At 48.1% G+C, this 17403-nt stretch overlaps 3 protein-coding genes across 8 annotated transcripts in view; 1 reads left to right on the top strand and 2 right to left on the bottom strand.

Moving 5' to 3' along the window:
- Positions 1 to 37, top strand: part of LOC148384732 (gap junction alpha-10 protein-like) — a 2727-nt gene extending 2690 nt beyond the window's left edge. Inside the window, exon 2 of the mRNA XM_088401104.1 lies at positions 1 to 37. This exon is cut by the window's left edge and continues 1572 nt beyond it. The gene's annotated coding sequence lies outside the window, so the exon portion shown is untranslated.
- An 829-nt stretch (positions 38 to 866) lies between these two features.
- Positions 867 to 11469, bottom strand: LOC148384733 (transcription regulator protein BACH2-like). 5 transcript variants are annotated; one of them, XM_088401091.1, is made up of 6 exons: positions 10687 to 11469; positions 8787 to 9063; positions 7140 to 8570; positions 6060 to 6266; positions 5167 to 5532; positions 867 to 5011 (listed from the first exon to the last, which is right to left on the bottom strand). In XM_088401091.1, exons 1-5 carry the CDS (start codon positions 10764 to 10766, stop codon positions 5176 to 5178), a joined length of 2352 nt encoding a protein of 783 aa, XP_088257217.1. In that variant the 5' UTR covers positions 10767 to 11469; the 3' UTR covers positions 867 to 5011; positions 5167 to 5175. The 5 variants fall into 5 exon arrangements, with proteins under 5 accessions (XP_088257217.1, XP_088257219.1, XP_088257218.1 ...); XM_088401093.1 differs by having other exon boundaries at positions 867 to 5532; positions 11210 to 11469; XM_088401092.1 differs by having other exon boundaries at positions 867 to 5532; positions 6060 to 6209.
- A 142-nt stretch (positions 11470 to 11611) lies between these two features.
- Positions 11612 to 17320, bottom strand: LOC148384734 (mitogen-activated protein kinase kinase kinase 7-like). Of its 2 annotated transcripts, XM_088401100.1 has the most exons (15): positions 17097 to 17320; positions 16406 to 16516; positions 16154 to 16219; positions 16000 to 16086; positions 15869 to 15914; positions 15240 to 15378; positions 14732 to 14856; positions 14420 to 14548; positions 14183 to 14313; positions 13856 to 13940; positions 13529 to 13659; positions 13328 to 13451; positions 13143 to 13204; positions 12841 to 12956; positions 11612 to 12464 (listed from the first exon to the last, which is right to left on the bottom strand). In XM_088401100.1, exons 1-15 carry the CDS (start codon positions 17160 to 17162, stop codon positions 12293 to 12295), a joined length of 1590 nt encoding a protein of 529 aa, XP_088257226.1. In that variant the 5' UTR covers positions 17163 to 17320; the 3' UTR covers positions 11612 to 12292. The 2 variants fall into 2 exon arrangements, with proteins under 2 accessions (XP_088257226.1, XP_088257227.1); XM_088401101.1 differs by lacking the exon at positions 16000 to 16086.
- Between the last annotated feature and the right edge of the window lie 83 nt (positions 17321 to 17403).

Genomic DNA, 17403 nt, shown 5'->3' on the forward strand with positions numbered 1-17403 from the left:
CATCTTATATATATATATATATACACACACACACATACATACGTATATATGATTGAGGTTCCAGGAGCCACGCGCTTCATTTCAATGTAGACTGACGTATGGCAGGCCAGATGAATACACTGAAATGAGTTGTTAGCCACAAGAGCTGAATTAGCTTGAAAACGGGAGCTGGCCCGGAGGCAGCTCGCCCGTCCGCCCGCCCGCCCGCCGAGCCCGCTCGCGACGCTGAAAAGCAAAGCAACAACAAACGCTATCAGATCAAAATTGGACAGCCTCATTTACATCGTGACTTTGTGTGTATTAAGGCCCAATTGCGAGAACGTATTCAACAGCGATAGCTTCTGTAGATAGCGTGTCCAAACGTCAATTCAATAGCGTAATCAAACACTGGAAATGCAATAACTGTGCTGTTTTCTTCCATAGAGTGTCTTTCTGGATATTTCCTCTATCATGAAGAAGTGAACATTCCCACAACAGACATTGGCTTGGCCACTTCAGCAATATTAAAAAAATGTCACCCATCAACTCAAGTCACATGGGTCCCAAACATTTGCTCTTTTGGATGAGAAGTACCCTAAACTGATTGTACAAAGGAAGGCACCAAGCAGGATTGTGGTATTTTTTCTTTTTTTTTTTTGTCTTCCTGGAGACTTTTGGAGAAAAACAAAAAGAGCAACAACAACCTGGATTTTGAAGCCTTTTCCTATAAGGACGTTTGATTGCATCTGTAACATGGACTTTTTTCTTTTTAAATGAGACTATTATAATCCCTTGGTAAGTAAGTCTGTATACGGTCACTATATGCTAACCAAACGCTTCGCTAACGGCAAAGGCGTGGGAACATAAAATCAAGAAACGCTGCACAATAACAACCATGCTTTTTGTTTTATTTATTCCTCGACAAAAAAAATGGTTTCGTCTCATGTTTTCATATCAAAGGAATGTGACGTGTTGCACGTTTACCAAAAAAATCTTCTCTAAACTAAATGCGCCATTTGAACATTCAGAGGTACAAAATGAAATCAAGAGTGCTGAATCTGCCTAGAACAGTCGTGTTGCAGGTACTCAAAAAAAGGAGAACATGTAAAAAGGTACAAATACGAGAATGTTCAAAGGGTAAAAAGTTACAAACAACGCCACAGAAACTACGTACAGTCTATCGTTACCCACAAAAAGAGGTATGTATGCTGAATTGTCCAGGTAGATATGTTTTAAGTCAGTTCAACGGAGCTTTTCAGAAATGTCCAAATCTGAGAAACAAGTCGAGCGAGTTGCAGCTGGAATGGACAACAAATCAGTTGAAGCAGTACTTCCTTTCATTTCCACCCAGTGAAAAAAGGCCCGAGAAGAGCGTCGCGATACGAGCCGCATTCAGAGGCGTTGAAAATGGCATGGATGGATGGATGGATGGATGGATGGATGGATGGATGACAGATGGATGGATGGATGGATGGATGGATGGATGGATGGATGGATGGATGGATGGATGGATGGATGGATGGAAAAAGCAAAGCAAAGCAAAGCAAAGCAAAGCAAAATTGCATCAGCGCCGTTGCTTCTCCATCAACACCTCTGAATGCAACATTAGTTGAGCGGAAAGAGAAGAAAACACAAATAGCGACCAGTTCAAAGCACACACTGAAACCAGTCAAGGCATTTTCAACACAAGAATGACAACCTTATTATTTTAGAAGCGCAAACTTTTCATTCTTCATTTGGATGTTTTAAGTGCAATTTCGTTTCAGTTTCCTTAAGCTTCAAGTTAGCATCTACACTATATGGAGAAACAAAATAGTCCAAATGAAATAAATACAAGAAGTAAACAATCAATATGAAAGGTACAATGATCTTTTTGTTTATTTTTACCCTTAGCAAAATAAAAAAGGAAAGTGTTCATCCGCCTAGCGCTCGGGGTGCAATCTGCTATTCCCATTCTCGTCCTTTAAAGGCAGAAATATTTCCATTTTCATTTGGATTGGCTGCTTTGATTATTTATTTACTATTGAAGAATCTTGTTCTCCATATTTACACAAAGGGAAGATATATACACACGCAATGGTTATTTTGTTGTTGTTGTTTTTTCACCCCCCAGTGGCCTCATCTTCACCACACGAGCATTTCACCATTATCATGACATATAGTCAGTGAGTGACATGAAATCAAACCTTTTCACTTAGTCTGGCCTTTGTAGGAGAAAGAAAACTTAGCTGCACTTGTCATATTTTTCCCTCCAATTCATCAACATTTAGCTAACTTACAAAATGCTTTTCTAATGAACTTCAGAACGGGGTCTTAGTAGTACCTTTACAAAAGCAAAATAAAACGCAATACAGTAAAATCGTAAACATGCTCACTCGTCTTAAGGAAAACATTACAACTTACACGCGAGTACACGTGTGACTAGTACTAAATGAACAGGTGGAATTGGTAACTAGAACGACTGTGAGAAAGCTGCCCATCATCTATGTCATTTGACCTCCACCATAGCCCAAATAAATAAAGTTCACATTTAAGATGTCATACGAAGCCGATCAATATCTACTGTGGAAAAACAAGCCGCAATTGCGAGAGGGAAATACATACGTACGTACGTACGTTCAAGGCCCGTCAATGATGCCAAGTAAGCAGAAGAGGCCTTTGCTTGGTCGACATTGCAAACGGCTTCAACATGGGACCTTCAACCTGGAACAAACGGCGGCGACACTCCACCTGGCCCTTCCTACCATTTGGCATTAGCCCTACTCAATAATGCACCAGTGTGGTATTAGCGTATTTGGGCAAAACGCTGCCACATTGACATCAAAACGTGTGTCGTGTGACAATGGGCTAACGGAAGCATCAAACGTTGGTGATAAAAAAATCACAAGTTAGATTGGTACAAACGTGAAATGACAATTAGATCCCACTTTTGACTTGCATGAAGCAGACGGATGATCATGTCATCTGTCCTTTTTTTGACCGTCTTAACAAAACTCGCCGCCATCTCCCAAGTATGCAACTGTCACTGAGAGAGGCATCTATGTTTCTACCCCAATTGATTATTTATTTTAGTTTGCGAGGAGCACATTTGGTGAATTGATATCTTCTCTCATGACATGAGCAAGAAGAGTGAGACTGGAACAAGTTGTCTCCAACGACAATCAGCCGAACGCCGTTTTGTTGACACAGACGTCGGTCGCGACAGCTTCTTCTACTGGGATTTCCGGTAGTTTTTGTCAATCTGCGCATGTCAACGTGATTTGTTCCGCATGAACACCCAAGGCCTAATCGGATCAATATTTTTAGCGTACCATCATCGTTGGAATTGATTGAAGAAATATGAAAGGCTAGCCACAGCCATACAAACGGATTACTTTTCATTGGAGCAACGTCATCAAAACATTCAAAATAGAGTTACAGAATTGTGAGGAGCACAATAACTCCTGAGATAGTTGAGAAAAAAAAAAACAACACTTGCGCATCATTGGGAAGATGGATCGGAGCAATGTTAAGATAGGCACGTGCGGAAGCAATATTGTTTGAATGAAGACATTTAGTAAGTGCCATCGTTAGGCATATGCCAAGAAAAACAAAGAAATAGGCACATCCATTCAACAAAGACAGGTGGATGTAGAAATGGTGCATAATGACACTTGCTCTTTTGGACCGTATGCAATCCCCCTTGCAAAGTCTTGAGTCAATTACAGGCAAGTTGAGATGGATTGTGCCGAAAGAAAAGCTCCACAAAGTTGTACTAGGCTGGTTTGGGAAGCTCAAATTCAACTCAAATCAAATCAAATCGAATCGAATCAACATGCATCTATATACTTGTTTCACCAGTAGACTCTTCCTTAACCCTTTTCAAGCAAAACCCAAACTTCTAAGAACACTGCTGAACAAAACTCAAATCAACACTCGTCAATGAAGCCTCCAGATCAGGGTGCTGAGTAACACATTTGGCAAAGTGTGGGCGGGACATCATCAAATAGCTTGGGACTCACCCAGCTCCTAATATCCTCATTCAGGCTGAATGGCCAACCATGTTTTGAAAAAACACAAAGTTGACAAACAGATGTGGAAGTTGAGCTATTGAGCACTGCTGCACCCAAGACGCACGCCATTGGCCCAACGCGCAAAATTGCTGCAAACAGCAGGCAGGCAGGCAGGCAGGCGCATGGCAGTTGGCAAACCTACAACCAATCGCCACGCTGGCATTTGCGTCGGAAAGGCAAAATGAGCGCTGGCTTGGGGGAGCAGACCCCATTTACTGACATATATATACACATTGGCCATTTAGCGGCCATATGATGGAACTGGGCAGATTTCAACCAAATGTTATTTTACGGGAAAGTCATATCGAGGGAACTTAAAAACAACAACAACAAATGTTGCTGTGTTTTGTTTGAACTGAACTCCCCACCAGCCAGCCAGCCTGCCAGCCAGCCAGCCAGCCTGCCAGCCAGCCAGCCACCATGGTGCCTCAATTGAGCTGTGAAGGCCAAAAGTGCTCGAAGCAAAATTAGCGCCAGACAACCACATCATCCAAAATGTGACAATGCAAAAGAAAGTGTCACTTACCTGTAGGGACACACTGCCCATGGCAAGGCTGTCATTACAACCAAAATGGGAGCAACCCCCAAAAAAGAAAAGCAAAAAAAAGTGCCCGAGACCCACCATACAGCCTGGGACAACAATGAGATCCCGAGCACAATTTGGACCAGCCACCGACGCACACGACATATGCCACAAAGTTTGTGGCCACGGCAAGTAGTGCGGGGCAAAAAGGCTCGGCGTCTTATCCGCTTTGCACGGCCACCGTTTGCAGTACGCAAATGTCAATCGGGAGCCCAAGATTGTCAATCAAATGAGAAAAAAAGAGGTATGTACTTCAAGGTGGTCAACTTGCCAGATTTGCCGTCAAAAGGACTTGGGTGAACATTCGGAGAAATTCCTGAGTTGAACCTCCTGCAATGCCCGCAGGAAGGAGGAAAGCCGAGGCGAGCCGAGCCGAGCCGAGCCGAGCCGAGCCGAGCTGAGGAACAAACAGTCAAAAGCTGCCCGTCATATTGGAAAAAGATACCTGTGGAGGAGTATTGCTGGGAGGACCATTTTGCTGTCCCTTCCTTTTAAAACATCTACATACGGATCGATCGATCGATCGATAGGAAGGCGTCCGCCGGCACTTACGACTGAACTTTAAGTGCCGTCGTGTCTCTTCTGTTCTTCCGTCGTGCATTTCTGAATCATTTCCTGACAGAAATCCACAGTTACGCTGGGACTGAAGATTTCCTCAAACGCCAGCGGGCCTTTAGCCAAGAGCTCCGCCCCCGGCTGCCCATCCTTGCTTTCGGCCGCCGACACGCTTCCGACTCCGAGCGTCGACTTTGGAGCGCGGTAGGAGGCCTCGTCCGTAGCGGCGGAGAGAGGAGGCGAGCGGCTGTCCTGCACATCTCGACATACTTGCTGGGAGAGGAAGGAGAGGTTCTGCCACAGCTCAGACATGCACACCTTCAGTTGGTTGCGCTCGCTCAGCAGTTTTTCTTTCTCACACACCTGCGGCAGGAAGGAACAGTAAAAGCAAGGTGAGTTGGATGCCGTCTGGGAGGGACATCATCATCATCATCATCATCATCGTCGTCGGTTTAAAGTCCGCTTTCCGGGTGCCGCTGGGTTGGACTGGCTTCTGCTGACATCCGGGCTCAAAATTCAACAGGGGCAAACAAAGCACGAGTGGGAACCTAAATAGACTGCGGAGCAAAAACACACATGGACGCCACTCGGTCAGGGAGGGGCAGCACACGGACGGAACAAAGAAAGGAGGCACGCAAATACAGGCGAGACGAGACGACGACAAACACCTGCACAAGACACCGGTGGCTGAGGGAGGGAGGGAGGGAGCTGATTGGAAGACGCAAGGGCGGCAAGGGGCGGGGCTAATGAAAGGGGCTCACCCAACAAGACAGTAGGCGGGACACAGCCTCAAGTGACAACATTACAGCTGCTCGAGCATCATTTGGGCTCAAGACAGTAAGTAGGTGGAAGACACCCTCAAGTGACAACATTTCGAGACTTTTGCCTACCAACTTGCGGATCTCGCTCTCCAGGTTCTGGATGCAGTCCAGCTTCCGTTTACGACAGCGCTGGGCGGCGATCCGGTTTTTACTGCGACGGCGAATGTCGTGAATGAACTCCAGCTGCTCTGAGGTCAGTTTGTGCATCTTGATGAGAATCTGGAAGTCATTGCGTGGCAAGTTGGTGATCTGGTCCACCGGAAAAGGGAGCTTTACCTAAATAGAACAACAAATGAATGAACGCAAGATTGGAATCGTCCATCTGCTCTGACCCTTTCGAATTGGAGGCCGCCGTGCGCCATGCAATGTTGATCCTGACAACCGCGTTGTACCTGAAGACGTCAAATGAACTAAGGTTCATATTTGGGTTGAACGTGCGCTCAACCTAGCGCATTTTTGCTTTCTCAACGCTTTGGTGAACATGCTCGTTCTGGGAACGGCAGTTTGCTTTTGTTCAAGGACGCCGGCCGGATTTTTGCTTCTTAGAAAGTCCCGCTGTAAACAAGGCTTCGAGGGAAAAAAGAAAATTCTAATCCACTATGAACTTTTCATTTTTCACAAATTTCCAATTATGAACTGAACATTTTCAACCTTGTCAATTGAACTTTGAACGAGTTCACGTAGAAAAGGAACTTTGCCAACACTGCATGGATGACAGGAACCCATGCAGCCAGCCACTGGAGGGCAATGTTGTCTCGCAGCCAGCAGGTGGTGCTGTGGATCTACATACAGTACGGATACGGTGGAACGCTTGCCATTTCCCTGATACTAATGTTGAGAATTTTTTTTTTCCTTAACTAATTAATTATGATGACGTTCATTTAGTGTATACTAACATCGTCATAAAAGGCCAACTCATCCTAATTAAAATGGGAGCTACTGAGCTATTAACATAAATCAAAGCCCGCTGCCAAAATGTGCCGCCTTGCTTTCACCGTACAAAGTAGCAGAATGTGAATATTTGCGCCAATGACAAGATGAAAAGCCAGGCGGGGCCTTTAAAAAAAAATAATAATAATAATAAATAAATATATATATATATCTCAATATATATCATGGGTAGCTATTAAAGATAAAAGCCATTCGAACCTCAGGACCGGATACTCTGATGCCACTTTCGCTGTCTCCCTCGGAGAAAGAGCCCCCCGACTCGTCGCTGGAATTTCCCCCGCTGGCGCCGAATCCCTGCTCACTTTTGATCTTGGCGCAACCCTGAGAAAAGACAAGCTCTCCACCACCGTGGAGCTCCCTGGCCTCGTCCCTGCTCACCAGGCACTGAGAGAGTCCAGACATGCAGCCAGAGTGCAGCGGCGGCAGCGACGGCGGCGGCTGTGGCGGCGGCGGCGGCGGGGAAAGGGAGAAGTCCAATTGTTGCAGGTTGGAAGAAGGTGGGCTGCCGCCGCTTCCCCCGTCTTCTACGTACGAGAAAGAAGAGTGGGAGCTGCAAGTCTGAGTCAGGGGCTCCGACGGGACGGGGGAATAGCGCCACGTCTTGACGCAGTTTGGGATCAGACGCGAGCTGCCACAAGACGTCGTATCCGAGCCCGGGACTTTGTCATCCCCCCCGTGGTGGGGATGATGATGATCACTTACTGCTGAGGAGAAAATGACACTACGTCTATCGAGCTCCCCTGAGGTTGTTGAGGAGGAAGAGGAGGAGGAGGAGGAGGAGGAGGAGAAGGAGGCTTTGCCGGCACACAGCGCTGCTCCCGCTTCATCCGGCGGTGCGCTGGCCGCTTCCCTTTTGTCCTTATGTCTGTGCTTGACTATCTCCCTGTAGTGGCTGAGGGACAGTCTGTTGGACAGCAGCTGCTCGATGGTGGCGCTCGGCACGCCGCTGAGATCCAGTCCTCCTCTTTGGAGGTAGGAGCGCAGGCAGGACGAAGGCGAGCGCAGGCAGGATGAAGGCGAGCGCAGGCAGGATGAAGGCGAGCCGCCGTGGCTCGGGGAGCAGTCGGCCGCTACGGGAACCCCTTCCACTTCTAACTCCATCTCTAGCACCTCTTCCACGGACAAATCTCGGTTGCACGCGCGCCCGTCGTCTCCTTCGTCCTCAAAGATGGGTTCCTCTTTGATGTGCGAGGGGCTGATAAGCGCTTGCGTGGTGCCATGGCTGCAGTCGGTGAGCTGCGAGCTTACGGGGCTGCCGGAGTGACGGTTGGCCAAGCTCACGTCGTCGTCGTCGTCGTCACGGCGGTGGTCGTCACGGCCCTCGCTGTTGTGCCGATAGCCGGGAAGGTCGGTCGGAAGTGGCTTTGCCGTTGCTACGTTGCTGCCGTGCTGCCCGCCGTCTGTGGAATGGCGCGGCTCGCAAAATTCATTGCTGTATTCCTTCTTGCCGCTCCGTTGCGGCGTGTCATTCTGGAGCTGGGCTTGAAGAAAGCGGAAACAAGAATCCTCCAGATTGTGGACGCCCAGGAAGTCGGCGCACAGGATGACCTCGTGGATGTTCTCCCGGCTTAAAAGCAGCTTGGCCGTGTAGGCGAACTGGAGCAGCGGGACAAAGCCCTTTGCGCTAACCTGCAGTAGGGACCACACTGGGGTCAAACAGCATGGGCGGCAAAATCAAAATGCAAACTCCACTCTGTATTTGAATTGACATGCAGGTGATGGATAGGCTCTGCCTGCCTGCCTACCGGCCGGCCGGCCCGCCTGCCTGCCGGCCGGCCTACCTGCCGGCCAGCCTGCCTTTCTGCCAATGGCATTTTGCCGCGAGCGAACGAGCAAGCCACCCACCTTGTCCGGGAGGTTAATGACGGGTTCCCCCGGCGGGCCGTTGTATCCCAGCAGGGCTTGCAGGAAGTAGCGGCTGCTGGCAGCGAGGATGGCCCTGTGCGCTCGGACCTCCCTGCCCTCCACCACCACGGTGACGTCGCACAGGACGCCCTGTCGCCGCTGCTCTTCCAGGCTCAACAAAACATTGGCGCAGTGGACCTTGGACTCGTACACGTATACGGGCACGGTTGCCTCAGCCTCCTGCTCGTCGCCCGTCGACATCACTCCCGGTGGCGCCCTGGACGCAAAGAAAACACGACGGTAGCGCTAAGGCAGACGTTTGCCACATTTCCCCCTTCTTTTTATTTGTCTTTTCTTCATGTGCAAACATACAAGAAGGTCAGTCACTTTAGCTGAAATATTTGGCCCAGAAACACAAACGCAGAACAGCATGCTTATAGTACACCAATGAGTCAGTCCACTTGCAACAAACCACTTTGACTGAGTGTCCTACTTTTTCTCATCTCTGCCCCGATTATGTCTCACTTTCATCTGGGAGATCCGATTTCTCGCTCATCCACACGTACAGACAGTATTGAGCACGTAGTACGTAAGTATGAATGAGCGCGAGAGAAGACGGCATGGGTACTAAGCCAGCAGGGAGGGAGGGAGGGAGGGAGGGAGGGAGGTGGCTGCCATTGCATTGCACTGCATTGCACAACACACACAAACGTAGCAGGCCAAGGCAATCAATCATCTGATTGATTGCATGGGATGGCTACTTGGTCAAATCTTTGGTCTGTTCTGCACAAATATCGGGGAATTTCACAATGAGCAACCCAAAAAAGCTCGGAAGATGCACTATCAGCAAGACACTGAAGCTTCATTTGCTCTGAGTGAGCCTGGCGGCGGCGCCTTGCATCAGCAGCATTGAGGCGCTGTGATGAAGATCAAAGGACTATAATCTATCAAGAAAAGACTTTTTGCGCTGATGAATTCCTTTGTTTCTGATGTAGGTTAGACATTTGAAATGGGAACAAAAAACCCGGCCATTCCAGCGCTTTTCCTGCCAGATGAGTGTTCCTCAGACCCCATAATACTCCCTGAGCTAAAGAGCTTTAGCTCTAGTCTCAGCTTAGTGACCTCTGCCTAGGCAATGTGCTCTTTAAGCAGGGTCCAAAACAACGGACCGTCATCTCACCATCTGCTTCATGTCTGCACCAATCAGCGGCAAGCGTGCCAGATGGTTTGCCAGATCGGCAGCCGCCAGATAAACAAGAAACGCCAACGCTGCAAGGCCTCGCTTGCTTGCATTCTTTCGATCCCATTCATAGCATTTAGCCTTATTTGGCGCATCTTTGAATGGAGTTGCCACCCGTCTGCAGCAAGAACACGAGTCAATATTTCATTGGCTTCAGTCACCTTGCCTCTAATCGATTCATTTGAAGTATATGTTAAGCACCAGAGGCCGGTGGAGCAAGAGAAGCAAAGTGCTGCTGCTGCAAGCGCTGAGATGCTCGAGGTGGAAGGCAGAAGGAACCCCAGCCAGGGACACAAAGCCAAGCTGAAGACCAGTCGACTGGCTAATGAAGGCATTTGCATTTGCCTTGGTTTGGTTTGGTTTGATTGGAAAGGAAGCAGCCTCTGGGCTCATCCTTCAGCTTGCCAACGGGACTAATAGCTACAACGTAAGCTTGGAGCAAATTGAGCTGATCAAGTGAAAGAAGGAGCGATCCGCGGTGGCAGCAGAGGGCGGGAAGACGACGAGGAGGGAGGGAAGGGGGGGGGGGGGGGGGGGGGGGGGCTTTCCTTTCCTCAACTGAGCCGAGCTCCTTTGTCCCTTGCCAGCGCCTTTCTGCCCCACAATGACAGCAGGTAAAGCGGCACGACAAGCAGATCCTCGCGCCTCGACGTTTCTCACCTCGTCTTTTCAGGCACATTAGAAAGCACACGGTATTTACAGGCCATTTCAAGTGGCCAACTTGTGCAAATCCCGGCCATGCGTGTGCTCGCCCTGCCATGCTACACCGGCGCAGTCCAAATGACATCAGGCACCGTGGCGTCGGTTGGAACCTGCCCCTTTTATTTTCAAACCAGACACGCTTTGGCTGCAAAAGGGAACCAAACAACCGCCATTTGGGTTGCGAATATGCTGGCTCAAGGGAACGAACGGACGAGTTTGAAGTCCAAACACCTCATGCAACCGTCATATCAGCATCGGCACAGCGGTGCACGAACACGCAAGCCCCGCGAGAAACAACAACCGACAAGAGCATGGCTGCAACAAAAACAAGTGAAGGAAGGAAGCGTGCAAACAGACACGAATTCGGTGCTCCAGCACGCCGCTTCTTTTCTTTTTTAGCTGACAATACGTCGTAGCGCTCGCGCATTGTGAACGTAACGTACAGCGAGCGAGCGAGCGAACGAGCGAGCAACTAACTCACCCTTTTCTGCCCGCTCGCCCACGGTTGGTTCTCACAAACAAAAGTAGGTCTGCATCGTGCTTAATCCCCGCTTTGGTCGAAGAACACCAATCGCCATTTTAATGGACTAGATGCATCAATCAATCGGTGCGTCGTGGACGGCTTTCTGTTCGCGGTAGGATGGAACGCCTTTTCTCCTCCAAGGGCTGCATTGTTGACATTGCTTTGCTGACGTCATGCTAGCCTCTCATTCACAACAAGGAACGGAACGGAAAGGACCAAGCCCCCTCTGCACTTTGCTGCTGCCTGTCAATGCACACTTTTCACTCAGACGTCTCATTGTCCACTTATAAGACTCCAGGCAAAAGGAAAACCAAGTGATGGCATTCTTTTTTTTCTAATGGGAATATTAAAAGAGAAAAGTTACATTCAGACCTTTATGTTGTTCAAAATAGGTGAATAAATACATTTCTACCATGGCTTAACAAAAAGGACATTTGGTATCTGTTTGGTAGTGGTGGACCATCACGCATGCGCGTGTACATTCCAGACACCCGTTCGTTTGGGCACGGCCTATTAATAATGACTTTCCAATTTGCAGACTCGTGCTGTGACGTCACCGCAGCGGCCGTTTTCTTGTTAGCGCTCGCTCGTCCTCTTACGGTTACTGACCAGCTCGTGAAGGAAATGGCAGTTGAGGCCAAAACCTGACCTGCTTCCGACATAGAAGTGGCCTGTGACATTTTTTGAATCAACAATTGAACAAAGTTTGTGCAACGTTTTAAGTTAAAAACACTTGTGATGCTATTTGGAAGCTAAACCTGATCATGCTCATATTTTCGGCATTGTGATTGATTGATTGATTAATTGATTGATTGATTGGTTGGTTGATCCCGCAGATAATGAAGGTGCTGTGAGGAATCGTTCAACATGAAAGGGTTCACTCGCTCTATGACTCCATGATAAAATGCATGTCTGGTTTTCTCAAGCCAACGTGTCCTAAAAGTCCAGGCCAGTTCATGAATGAATAAGGTTGCGTCCGTCCATGGGGTGTGTGTGCGTGTGTGTGTGTGTGCGTGCGTGCGTGCGTGCGAGCGTGTGGCTTTAGCTCTGTTGTTGGTCCAGGCTCTTGATCAGACTCAGTTTGTTTCTGAGGCCCTGACAGTAGACGGAAAGGCTGCTGTTGTCCTCCAGCAGCTTGCTGTGTTCCTGTATGATTCGAGATGACGTCTGGCGCTCTCTCTGCCCCTCCTCCAACTCGGAGATCAACTCCTGCCTGGATCCAAAGGGAGACAATTTGACGTCAACTGGCTTTTCCAAAAATCTCGAGCGGCAAGTGCAGGTATTTCGCAACAGCGTGCGTGTGTTACAAAGTCAGGACATCAGACGTGCTGCTGCTGCTGCTGCTGTTAAGGAGACGCTCAGTTGCATTTTAGCTTTCTGCCACTAGGTGGATAGTAGTCATTTACCTAGCCACAAGAAGTTGAAGAAAAAGCGCGGATGATTTTTGAAAGCGTGAAAATGTCCAAGGAACAGTCCCGCCCGCAGCCAACTATCCACATCGGTGACCCATTTGGGCCTTTTCGGATGTGCAGTCGAGTCAACTCGGCGCACGGGATTGCGAGCTTGCCAATCGTCCTAGTATCTCTTACTTTCTCCTGACGAGTTCAGCAACCTCGGTCTGAACCCTGATGTATTCCTGAGCCATCTTGAAGTGCTGCTCAAATACAGCCATAGACTCTTTGGAGTTAGGACATGGAGCCAGGGGCTGGGGAGAGAGCGAGAGAAAATAAATGCTGTTCAAGTTGCTGACAAGAGTCAGTCGTACTTTGGATCAGACAAACTTCCACAGGTTATTTGTTTTCCTAAATAGAGGTATAAATAAGCTCCATGATGTAAACCCGAGTGAGTCATCGTGTTCTGTAGTCGAGAGGTTATCATGAAAAAGCCTTACCTGTAACTGATGATCCAGTTTAAGGAAAGGCGTGGGAACGGAGCCGTCCAGACCGTTTGTTGCTACGTACGGGGAAAACACACAGCTTTCAGACAATGTGCTCGATTGTCACAGTTGGGGGGGGGGGGATCACGCTTTTTGCGTTCTGTTATCCGTTGCCACAATGAGATGAGATGTGCAGCTACCTTGGGGGCTAACGGTCATCCTCAACTCGGACTGACCGCTCGTAAAGACCGGGCTGGAGCAAGACGTGGGGCTTTGGGAGCGCCGCGCTTGGCCGGAAGGCCTGGACAGACCGGTCCGCAACGTCTGGACGGGGAGAAGAAAAGACACGGGTCGTAAAGAGCGCTCTCCGTACAGACGTTAGCGCCGTCAGGTTCTATTACTTTGGACTGTTTAAACTGGAGCGGAAACCTGGACTCAAAACTTTTCAGAGTTTCCTCTCGGCCAAACGGGCTCGGGTCATCTGGGTTCTCCTCGCTCTCGTAAGTTCTGATCGTCTGCTCGGGATACGGACCTGCGGACGGACGGCATCCAAATATTCCACATGAAGCGGAGAAGTGGGACGCAACACTTTTGCTTTTAGCCAAGTCATCGCTTGGATTAAATCCCAATCATTGTCCGTCTGGAACAATATGTAAATGTAAGCGAGACAAGATAGAGGACCACAAAAAAAGAAAAAAAAAAAAAAAGACAGGCTATACTGCACCTACCTGTGTTTGAAGCGGATGACGAGCCACTCCGACTGGTTGATGACTGATGGGGGAGCCTGAGAGGTTCATCAGACCCTGGGAAGTACTGGGATGGGAACAATCAAAATACAAGTATATTCATGATGGATCGTCACAATCGTAGTTTGTAACAATAGTTCAGCTATTTGTTTTGTTTGGGGTCTTGGGCAGTACACAAAAGAGAAGCGTTTCAGAGAACATGCGGATACGAAATACTAAGGCCGCCCCGGAAGCGCACGTGATTTTGTATGGGCTCAAAGTTGCCAGTGAGCTTGAGCAACCTCGAGCAAATGAAAAGCAAGCATGTACCTTCATGAGACAGCTCATGGTGTTTTTGATGTGCTCCATGGATGGTCTCTGGTTCGGCTCTTTGTCCCAGCAGTGGGTCATCAGGGTCTCGATGGGCTCCGGAAGCTCTTTAATCAGAGGAGGCCGGGTCCCTGCGGCGTGAGCGACAACCGCCTGGAATTGAGTCTCTTACTTGAGCTGCACTATTGACTGATGGGCACTTCAGCGTAATGGGTCGTCGTCGTCAGAAACGCTCACCTCTATGGACAGCCCACATGATACAAAATGCTGAACCTCCAATCTCGTCAAAGGGTTTTTTGCGGGTGAGGACCTCCCACAGGATAATGCCCCAACTAAACACGTCACATTTTTCACTGTAGTTACTACCTGAAGACCACACAAACGTTACAATTATTAGGTGATGAGATCGATTCGAGTCTGAAGAAAGAAAAAAAAAAAAAAAAAAAGAAGAAAAGATAACGGTGTAGCTTAAAGTGGCTCATTTGGGCAGGTGGAATAAATTGCATTTTTATCTTTGATCCTGTATTCTCTCTTCATGTGCTCACTCACCTTCAAAGACCTCTGGTGCCATCCAAGCGGCACTGCCTTTATTGTTGGTCATGTAAGTTTGGATGTCACAAGCCGTTCCAAAGTCGCAGATCTTGAGCACGGTACCCCGTGACACCAGGAGTAAACTGAAAAAAATGCCGTGGACAAGGAGCACAAACTCTAAATGCTTTACCTACTTACATGTTAAGTCCAAGCAATTCTTTACAATACAGTACGTTCCCTGCGGCCCCACTCGTCTCAACGCCACCCTATTGTGGTTAGTGTTAGTGGCAGCTGAATTGCTTACGGAGTAAGCAATTTCCACACTGTAGCTTGGAGTAGCAGCCACACTTCTGAGCTTGGAGTCAACACCAGTTTTTGGGTGTCAAGAGAGCAACATTCCTGTGATGTGCTTTCAGACTTTGATGCTTTTTTTGGCTTCAACAATGTACAACAATGAATTTACAGGGAAATGGAAACACTATGCTGTTGAATAAGGATTTGACATTGTGCATCAAGTTCATCTTACTTTGGTGGTTTGAGATCTCTATGAATTAATGCCTTTGGTTTCATGGCATGCAGATAAGCAACCCCCTGGGCACACTGCAGACACCAGCTCATTGCGTGGGAGGCCGTGTAGGGCGCCTGCGGCTCAGCACTGTGCAGGACTGCAGAGACACATGAAAAGGGCTTCACTGTGCTTCTCAACCTTTACACGAGTGGACAATCGTCGTTATCCCCCCCTCGCCCATGTTAAAAAGAATGAGCCCAAGATTAAGCATTTCAAAACTCTTTTGTTCAAAAAGAACGAGACCAAGAGAAGGCATTTCAAAACTTTGGACACCATTAAGATGAGACCGAAAAGGAATTGATTGCCTGCAGCTTTTCATGCAGCTCCAGACGGAAATCGTCAGTCAGCAACTGACTGGAGTTGCTAACTTTTCCTACCGGAGGGTACCAATACTCCGCCGTGAAGTCACCATTCACACTTCAAAGAAGTTTTGAAATGATTGATCTCAATCTATTTGTTTACATCCCAAAAAGCTGAGCGTTCAAGAGGGAGGGGGCTGTCAACTATTTGTACAGCAACTGTAAAAGGGGATCAGCAAATGTTTGTTGCGCAAAGCCACATCCAAGAGCAAATTTGCATGGACTCACGGTTGTATAAAGAGCCACATTCGGCATATTCCATGACCAAACAGACCTGAGAATTGAAAAACAAAGTCACATGATGTTAACGTTGGCGAATCAACGATGAGAAAAGATTGTGCGCTGGCTGGCTAACTAACGGAGCTCGCTATCTCCGTTGAAAGCGCTCGAGAACCTTCTCTAATAAAAGCCTGGTTTTGTACTCGGTCGGTGTTGCTCTCACTCCCCTGTGAATCAATCAAGGTGGAGTTTTTTGTAAACAACAGGCAGGGTGAGTGTCGCAGGATTACTTACAGGATTGTCGCATGAGCCATATAGTTTGACAATGTTTGGGTGATTCACTCTCGAGAGCTGGCGAAGCTGTACGAAGACAAAAAGGGGCGGACGCAAAATGCACTCATCTCAGCAATCAACTTCATACGTGAGACAAGGTGTGACATTCCACGTTTGTTCAGGCTTACCATCATGACAAACAGACAAAGACCGACCACGGACAGGCTGGGCTGCCCGGCATCGGACGCGGGTCGGATCAAAAGTTCAACGTACCTCGACAAGAAAAGCTTTTCTTTCGTTGTCACTCTCGATGGTCTTGATTGCTACATCTTTTCCTTTCCATACAGCTTTGAAGACAACACCAAAAGTACCCCTGCCAACAGCCTGCAGGAAAAAAACCACAACAGGGGGAGAAAAAAAAAGACACCACACAAAGTGAAATATTTGACTTAATCTAATGAAGATGATTATGAAATATTTAACTATTGCAGGCAGCTCGCGTTTGCAATTCTTTGCGAAATAGCATGAATTCCCTGCCAGGCCACAAAGGTACCGGGCCCGGATGAAGTTTGTTTGGGTTTGTTTTGATTTTTTTAGGGGCTATACGTAGTTGTTTTTACTGTCCTCTCCCTCGTTTTGTCTGTGTGAAATGTGTCGACAGAATTGCTGATCAATAATTTGGCGTCTTGTGTTCAGATCAAGTAACGACATACTTAGCCTTAGTTACAATTTGCAAATGCGAGTAAGGGTGACACGTTTGTCGTAGAGTTTAAATCTGAACGTATGTTATACACTGGATTCCAAGTGAAACTATGTTTTGTTTTGTTTTGTTTTGTGCACAGATTGAACGACTGACTCGTTTGGGCGTATTGGGTAGCCCAATTTCCATCGATACAAGAGCAATGGGGTAGTGACTCGCCCCCCAGCTTGCTTCTTTCGAAACTTGCAAGAGAGCGTTACTGACCGCTTCAACTTGGATGTCTTCGTACTGGATGTCTTCAAAGTGGTTCGCGGCTGGAGGCTCCACCATGGTCGCAGCGCAGCGCAGCGCAGCGCAGCGCAGCAGAGACACAAATCTTGCGCAAAAGTAAGGCAAATTGTTGGCTTTGAGCGACTCCAGGAAGTAAGAGTAGAAGCAGCGGAGTCTTCTTCCTGTTCGCTTGACGTCTATTGGACGCGTTAGCGCCACCGTCAGGTTATATCGGGCATTACATTTCGATCACGCCCGCCAGGGGGCCCCGGTTCAACCGATGGCTGCCGCTGGGACTGAA

Source organism: Syngnathus floridae, chromosome 16 (genome assembly GCF_059516105.1).
Source record: "Syngnathus floridae isolate MCC-2025c chromosome 16, RoL_Sflo_1.0, whole genome shotgun sequence".
Taxonomy (NCBI): Eukaryota; Metazoa; Chordata; class Actinopteri; order Syngnathiformes; family Syngnathidae; genus Syngnathus; species Syngnathus floridae.